We start from the raw sequence: 8,327 nt of genomic DNA, 5'->3' as shown, positions 1-8,327 counted from the left end.
AGGTTTTGCTGACATGAAATGAACTGACATCAGGAAATGCATGCTGGGAAGGCAGACCGTGCCTACTGACATGCCACCCTTGGGTAAGATCTCCTCAGAGCTGACAAGTCTTCTCCTCAGCACTTGGAGAGAATGCGGGTCTGAACTCCAGTAAAGTCAGAGAGGAGGCAATGTTTGTCTGTGCAGGGCTGGAGGCAGGCACTCACAGGATGGCTCCATACTTGTGGACTATAGCACACCCTTAGAAGAGCTATGCAGAGAGTTCCATCGTGAGGTTGTCAGGAAGTAGACCCACAGGTACCCGCTTGGCATATGTCTGGAGAGATTGGTGGACAGCAACTGGGACCACTGCTGGAAGGTTTGCCTAAACCAGTCACACAGCAAGGGGGCTGGCAGGAAGGAGACTGGCAGTCACTCTGATCGTGAGTGGGTCCACCAGAAATCGGTTGGCCAGAAATCATAACACATGATGCCAATTTACTGCTACTCTTTACAAAACAGGGGGACTGGCAGGGAGCCACTGGCTGGCAGATGAAGGAGATTATAGGTGTCGTTTGACAGTGAAGTGGCTGGCAAGGGGAGGGTGCACAGCAAGTTTGACTGCAAGGACACATACAAGTTAATGGCTGGCAGAAGACAGGCATGCAGGGAGTTGGCTGGCAGGACTTAAGAACATAGCAGATAGGTTGGTAATAAACTGACTGACAGAGCTGACCTTCACCTTTGGTGTGTTGACATGACCCTCCTTGGCAGCTGGTTGGTTGGCACGAGCCAGCTTCACAGCTGGCTGGTAGACACGGAGTCTCAGCACAGGATTTTGCTTCCGAGCAGGATGGCTGGCAGGTTCCATCATCACAGGAAGCGGATGGGCCATGTGCTGTCTGGCATGACCCTGATGTGCAGGCAGACCCCTGGCAGGAGCTCTGGCGGCAGGAGGTGTTCTCATAGCACATCGGGTGACAACCGGCAGATTCCGGACAGGAGGGCTGGCATGAGGCAGCAGGATGAGGAGTTCCGCTGGTGTCAGAGGCACAGCCGGCTGTGTGGGAACCTATGGGTTGGCAAACAAAACCCACACAGGAAGTTTCTGGAAAGCAGGTTGATGGACCAGAAACAGGTTCAGAGCTAATTGGGGCACTGTCAGGCTCTTGACGGTTTTCTTGATGTGTAACCAGTTGCCACGTCCTACACCGGCAGGAACTGGGTAAACAGATAGCGTTTCTAATGCAGCCACCATTGGAGCATGTAGAGATGGTGGGCACAGCTGGAACAGACGTGGGGTTTCCGGGACAACAGCTGTCTGCCATGGTGTTCACTAGCCAGCCTGGGAGGCTGCAAGCTCCATCCCTTTGAAAAAGACATCTGATTCCAAGGGGATTTTATAGTCCTTCCCTGGAGTGTTGGCCCTGCCTACAGCATCTTTCCTTGTTGGTGTTCTTATTCATTTACATATAAACATCAGGTGAGGGCTTTGGGAGCCCTGGAAGAGGCCCCCGCTGGGAGTTTTCTTTGTCAAATATGGATGCACTCTGGGATGAGCTGTCTCTTTTACAGGTTGTTCCTCAGCCTCACCAAAGCAAGCTTTTCCTCAGTACCCTCTCATCAGGAGGCCTCCAAGAGGAAGCCACTCTTCCTCCAGGACACAGTTCTGTGCCATCAGATAAGGTGGAGTGCTGCAGGATACAAAGAGAAGGTGTGATATCAAAGATGAACAGAAAACTAGACTCTTCACTTTGGAGTTTTGAACTTAACTCTTGATTTGGTGCCCACAATTAACAGCTGCAATGGCTTCTGTTATTACACTTATCATGTATGATTGAGCCTCTGTTAACCCAATCATTTAATAAATCTTTCATTTATTCTTGAAATGACCTTAGCTAGTAAGTATGGTTAACATTTCTAGTTTAAAAGTAACAAGACAAACTCTGAGTTTAAATTATGATTAAAACAAAATTCAAATCTAGAGTCATTGGTCCCAAAATCTCTGCTCAACTGGATCTCCTGAGTAGGTACAGAGAGCACTAGGGGCAGGTACAGAGGCTGGATGTCATTCACACACCAAAGCTGGCCCATATGCAACACACCCAGGCCCTGTGACAGTATGACAGGGATCATCTCCCCAGTGCAGCGTGATGTTCGCTGGATCAAACGAGTTGAATGTTTACCTCTATTTAGTAATATACCCAACGATGATCTTATCATTTGGAAATTTAAAATATAAACATTTAGTCAAGCATGGTGGCTTACCCCTCTCATTCTGATATTTGGAAAGCTGAGGCAGAATGGTTGCTATAAGTTCAAGCCCAGTGTGGGCTGTACAGTGCAATTCAGTCTTCACCAAGGTCTAAGAAACTTCTCAAAAGTTTCTGGGGAAGTAAAACAAACCTTCAAATATTTCATGAAGGGGTATTAAATTCATAAAATGGTGATCAACAGCTTATGAATTCCACAAATTGTGAAACTCCAACAACCAGAAATACCAGGTCATCTCTGCAAAGCATTTTAAAGTTCAAGCAATCTCTTACAAGAAGAATTGTGATACTCTCTCTGGACCTGTCTCTCTTTCCTCTGGGCTCAAGTGGGTGGCTGTACCACTGACAGCTTCCAGCATCCCACACAGGTACACGTCCTGGCCTGGTTCCTGCTGAGGCTTGCGATGGGATGGAAGGATGGTGGTGTGGGGTAGCAGGCAGGGCTAATCTTGACTTCTGGATTTGCAGCTCATTCTGTGGAACAGGATGGCTCAGTATCAACATCTTCAAAGTACCGGGACATCGTAAGATGCTTTGAAGTTTCTTGGGTTAACTCAGCTGCTTCAGAAACATGAAATAACTAGAGATTCTGGAAGGGTCTTGACAAGGGAGCAGCTGTGGAATCTTGTCTTTTGGCTCCCTCTTCTCCTCCTGTTTTGAAAGAGGAGACACTCCTGAGGAGAGCCATGCCTGGGAGAGACACTCACCCTTGTCATTAAAGAGCCCTTCACTACCACTGTCTTTTCATCATGACATGGATGGCTCCTGGCACCCTCCTCCTCCTCACACTCTCATTTTGTCATCTTTGAAACTGTGGCCATTGCTCACCCCTCTAATTCTGATATGTTTGCCCCAAAGTTCTTCATCCCCGGAGAGAAATACATTTAGTCTCACCAAAGAAGTCAACCATACTAAGAAACATACAAATATTTGAAATATAATATCAATTTCAGTTTGAAAAATGAAATTCCATCCCGAGCCACCCCAGTTGCATCAACAGAGAGCTTCACTTCTCATCTATTTTTCTCCAAGCCATTCTGCTTTTATTTTTTTTTCTTAAAAAATAAAAGACCTCAGTTGAGAGAAAATTTTATTTTCTGTCAACTTGATGTAATTGAAGGCTCTGAAGAAACCTGCAACATTATTCAAAGACATTGCATGACTACAGCATGAGGTACAGCCATGAGGCTGGAGAGAGGACTCGGCATTTAGAGTGCTTGCTACATAACCAAGAGGACCAGAGTTCAGATGCCACATTAAAAAGCCAGTCATGGCCATGGGTGCTCATGACCTCAAGATTGTTAGAGTTTGAGACACAGGGATCACTAGCATTTGGTGGTCACCACCCTAGCTTCAGTGAGAGGCCCTGTGTCAGGGAAACAAGTCAGACAGTGATCCAGTAGGACAAGTGAAGTCCTCCTCTGACTGCAGACCAAGTCACACCTACACACACACACACACACACACACACACACACACACACATACACACAGAGAGATACATATGGATGTATACGGCATACATTCTCTGGTTCTTTCTCTCTCTTATTCTCTCTCTCTCTTAATCTAGTATAGTGATTTATAATATTTTTTTTAAAAAAACAGACTTTGGACACAGCTTCATCTTTAAATAATTTATGCTACTTACTATCTGTAACTACCATATATAGAAATGCAGATAAAGATAAATAGATATCTTCTAAGATATATATTTGTATTTGTGTATTTATATGTGCATGTATATCTATATATGTATGTGTATATACATATATATATATATATATGGATTGTTTTTATACTTTAAATATAAATGTCATCTTCTAGGGATCGTTTAAACCATTCAACTCAACATTGCTATTAGTGCTCACTCGTGTTGTTACAGCTATCTTCCCTTTTTTTCACTTCAACATAATACTTCATTGTATTGATTAAACCACATTGTATTTGTCTCTTCATTGGCACTTGGCTTGATTGACCTTCAGATGTTTCATCTCACACATAGAAGAGAAACAGGGCATGGAGAAATCTTACCTTGAAGAATAACAATGATTTACATGAAACACTAAATCTAGTGCCTGGCACCAAGAATGGAAACCCTGGCTAGCTCCTCATCTGAAGAAGACAGATTAAATCCTAATGTCCTGTCATGACAGTAACTCCAACCAACACCCGTGCACAGGTAAGTGTCACTATTGACATTCTCCCTCTGCTGTTGCACAACCTGATTCTCCAGTGGCTGGTTTCATGACTCCCTCGGGATGTCTGGCAATGCCTGGGTGGTAGGGACCAGGAATCCTGCTTGATTATCTCCAAGGCTTCTCAGCAAATGACTGTCCCATTCAAATGTCAGTGGTGACAAAGCTGAGAAGCCCTGGTCTGTCCTCTCCTGTGCTTATGATTGTTCGTGTTAGACCTGGAGGACAGGGGAGACCCTTCATTCTCTGTGTGAGGGAAAAATGTGACTGCTTTGAAGAGATTATGTGCTTCAGATGTAGGTGGCAATGTTTGGATAACAGTGTCTGTGGGGCTCAGAACACAAGGCTCTCCTACAAGACTCCCCATTGCCCAACCCTCCTTACTACATGCAAGACATTTGTTGTTCTCATTCCTCTTTGACCCACAAAGACCTTTGTTTCCTTCCATTTCTCTACATCCAGGACCATGTCTTCCCCTTGAGTTTTCCATGCCAAGGCCAGAGAGACTTTCCAAAACCCACTTTCCTTCATGCCCCTGCCCTGCATACAGTCCTCAATGACTTCACATCAACCCTTCACCAAACCAAACATTTATCTATCCCACAAGGTCCTCTGTGGAAAGATCATTGCCTGCTACCCACGGTCAGGGTCACCTTCCCTCTAAGGACACCTCTGCCAAGCAGTGGCAGAGGTGGACAGTTGGCTCCCATCCCTGTTCATCTGTCTGTAAATTTCCTTCCTAGAGAGCTCCTCCTCTGCACCTGGTTAATTCTTATGTGTACCAAAAAATATGAGCTCTCTGCTTTGTATAAAGGAATATAGTAACCATCTCATTGATATGTGTCACCACCACACAGGGTGATTTCCCCAAAGACTGGGGACTAAGACTTCCGTCTTTTGATTCCTGGAGCATAATAACGCTATCCATGTCACTTACCTAGCAGATAGTCTATAAGCACCACTGGTTGCCTAGCTAGATGCATGATTAGAAGAATGAATTAATTGGAAAGGAGGGAAGAGAGGAGGGAGAGAAGGAAGGAGGAAAGATGGAGGAATAGTAAGAAATAAGAACAAGGAGGAAAGGAGAGAGGGGAAAGAAAGGAAGGAAGTAATGGAGCAAGGGAAAAGGGGAATGAAGAAAGTTAAAATGAAAGGGAAAAGGAGGAAGAAAGGGAGGAAGGGAAGGATGAAAAGGAGACAAAGGGAAGGAGGAAGGGAGTGGAAGAGAGAAGGAAAGAAGGAAGACTTGGTGGCGATAACAATACACTTAAAATGGAAAGAGAAAAAAGAAGGGGAAGTGAAAAAGGAAGAGGGTGGGGAGAACAGAAAGCAGGATGAGAAGTAGAGAAGGAAGAGGGGAGGTAAGGGAGGAAGAATAAAAATAAATCAGGGAAGGAAGAAAACAAAGAATGAAGAATCAAAAGAAGCTAGTGATCAGGAGAAGCTTCGAAAGGGAAGGAGAAAGAAGGAGTGAAGAGGAAAGAAGACTAGATGGGGAAGAGAGAACAGTGATGGCTTTAGAGGAAAGGGGGAAGGTGTTGAGAAAGACAGAAGGGGTTGGGATGTGGGGGAAAGGAGAGAGGGAAGGAAGGAAGAAAGGGGAAGAAGAACGGGGAGAAAACATACATGGAAGGAATAATGGATGGAGGGATGGAGGGAGGGAGAGACTGAGGCATGAATGAACCAAAGGAAGAAGAGACAAGGAAGAGGTGGGAGGTGAGTAGAAGGGAAAAAGGAAGAGAGGGGGGATAGAGAGAGGGAGGGAAGGAAGAATGGGTAGTGGGATAGATGGAAGAATAGAAGAAAGAAGGGAGAGAGGGATAGAAAGGAGGGATGGATAGAAGGAGGGATGGTCAGGGGGCAGGGGGCTTTATCCAAGAAAAGCAAGAACCATGTGTCACTTCAACGTAGCCACTTTTATTGCACGATTAAATATATCTCTCTGCAGATGCTCCCAAAGAACCCAATACATGAAGACAGAAAGCATCTTGAGAAGGAAAAGAGTCCAATGATGTGGCAGAGCAGTTCTCAGTGTACTGGTAACAGAAGACAACATTCCTTTCTCTGTGCGGGAGGTCTTCACTGAGACCACTAGGAGGTTGGAACTTTTGATACGTTCTCTGAAGCATAAGCAAGTGGTGTCTGGCAGTGTAGCATGAACAAGATTCTAGCTATGTTGTAATAAGGTGTGCACGGGGCTCTCCTGGTTTCTCTCTGGCTTTTGACTGTTACGTTGCAGGAATTGGTGAGCCGGAGCTGGTTCAGCGGTCAGCAGGCTTGCTGGCAGCAGACTGGGGGGCTGCAGCCTCACGGGTGATGGGGCTGGCGGGTTTGATCTCAGAGGGCTGGCAGGGAGTCTCATCCGAGACCTCTGTCTTGCCGGGTGTTGAGTCAGCACAGTCGGGCTGACTGGGAGTTGGCTTTTTGCAATCACGCTTATCGTTGTCAGAATCAGTGCAAGGCTGGCGGGAGCAGACAGGGCGGTAGGAGTAAGAAGCTAGGCAGGTGGGGCGGCGTAGTATGGAATAGCAGGAGCGGTAGCAGGCTGGGCGGTAAGTGATGGATGTCACATACGGCTGCCTAAAGGTGATGGGTCCAGAACAGATGGGGCGGCAGATAGGGCGGCAAGAAACTGGACTACAGGGCGGCTTGCAGGAACTAGGTATGTAGAAAGTCCGAGGGGGGCAAGCTGGTTGGCAGATGGCAGATGCAGAAGACCCCGGACGGCAGCAAGCAGGTTGGCAGGAAGGAGATGGGCAGGAAACAGGCTCACAGGAGACAGAACGGCATCGTTTGACTATGTAGCAAGAAGGTTGGCATGGGGTGGGCACACACACTGATGGCAGGCAAGGACTAGGCTCAGGGCAGACAGGTTGGCAGATACTGGAGACACAACATGAGGAGTCTTGGCAACTGCTAGAAACACATGGCGGCTCACAAGTGCCTTGAACACAGCAGACAGGACGGAGACAAACAGGTTCACACACCAGAGTCATACAGGCAGATGGCTGACAAACACTGCCCTCTGAGCAAGGTGGTTCGCAGGGAGGGGAGTCACAGGTGCCTGGCTGGCAGCTACTGGCTGCAGAGCAGACAGATGCACAGCAGCTAGGTGTTGGGCACACTGGCTGGCAGCAAGCAGGCTCACATATCACAGGCTCACAGATCATTGGTTGGCAGGAAGCAGGCACAGTGCAGACAGCTGAGCAGCAGCTGGGCTCACAGGTCACTGGCTGGCAGCAGCTGGGTTTGCAGATCACCGGCTGGCAGGCGACGGGCAAGCAGAGGACAGGCTGGCAGGATGCAGTCTCACAACACACGGGCTGGCAGCTGCTCACAGAACAAGAAGGCTGGCACATGGTGGCCTCGCAGCACACAGGTTGGGCACAGGTGTTCATGGAGCAGGAAGGCTCACAGATGGTGGCCTCGCAGCACACAGGTTGACAGCAACTGCCCACAGAGCAAGAAGGCTCACAGATGGTGGCCTCACAGCACACGGGCTGAGCACAGCTGCTCACAGAACAGGAGGGCTCACAAATGGTGGCCTCGCAGCACACCGGCTGGCAGCAACTGCTCACGGAGCACGAAGGCTGGCAGCATTGTGAGCCACAGCCAGATGACCCACAGCTGTCCTCGCAAGTCACCAGCTGCCACGTTTGGCTCCGGCAGGAGCTGGGTAGGCAGATGGGTCCTCCACAGCTCACCTCAGTAGAGCAGAGAGAGATGGCGGGCAGGGAGGGGCATTTCCTAGAACAACAGCAGCCAGACATGGTGGAGATACCTCTGCCTTGGAATGAGTGCTGCCTGAGTGTGCCACCTCCCTTTTATACTCCCTCAATGGTGCATGCTGTTTGGAGGGCCCTGCATCTTTTCCTCATTGT

At 47.9% G+C, this 8,327-nt stretch overlaps 2 protein-coding genes across 2 annotated transcripts; both read right to left on the bottom strand.

The window, feature by feature from the left end:
* Positions 1-278: 278 nt before the first annotated feature.
* On the bottom strand, positions 279-1,307 carry Krtap29-1 (keratin associated like protein 29-1). Its single transcript, XM_034504487.2, has one exon. It carries the CDS (start codon positions 1,305-1,307, stop codon positions 279-281), a length of 1,029 nt encoding a protein of 342 aa, XP_034360378.1.
* A 5,287-nt stretch (positions 1,308-6,594) lies between these two features.
* Krtap16-1 (keratin associated protein 16-1) lies at positions 6,595-8,216 on the bottom strand. Its single transcript, XM_034507837.2, has one exon. It carries the CDS (start codon positions 8,214-8,216, stop codon positions 6,708-6,710), a length of 1,509 nt encoding a protein of 502 aa, XP_034363728.1. The 3' UTR covers positions 6,595-6,707.
* Between the last annotated feature and the right edge of the window lie 111 nt (positions 8,217-8,327).

This window comes from Arvicanthis niloticus, chromosome 6 (assembly GCF_011762505.2).
Source record: "Arvicanthis niloticus isolate mArvNil1 chromosome 6, mArvNil1.pat.X, whole genome shotgun sequence".
NCBI classification, from domain to species: Eukaryota; Metazoa; Chordata; class Mammalia; order Rodentia; family Muridae; genus Arvicanthis; species Arvicanthis niloticus.
This window is presented reverse-complemented; position numbering and strand designations above follow the sequence as displayed.

Coding starts and splice junctions, on each gene's coding strand:
- Krtap29-1 (XM_034504487.2), bottom strand. CDS start 1,307: ATGGCAGACAGCTGTTGTCCCGGAAACCCCACGTCTGTTCCAGCTGTG.
- Krtap16-1 (XM_034507837.2), bottom strand. CDS start 8,216: ATGTCTGGCTGCTGTTGTTCTAGGAAATGCCCCTCCCTGCCCGCCATC.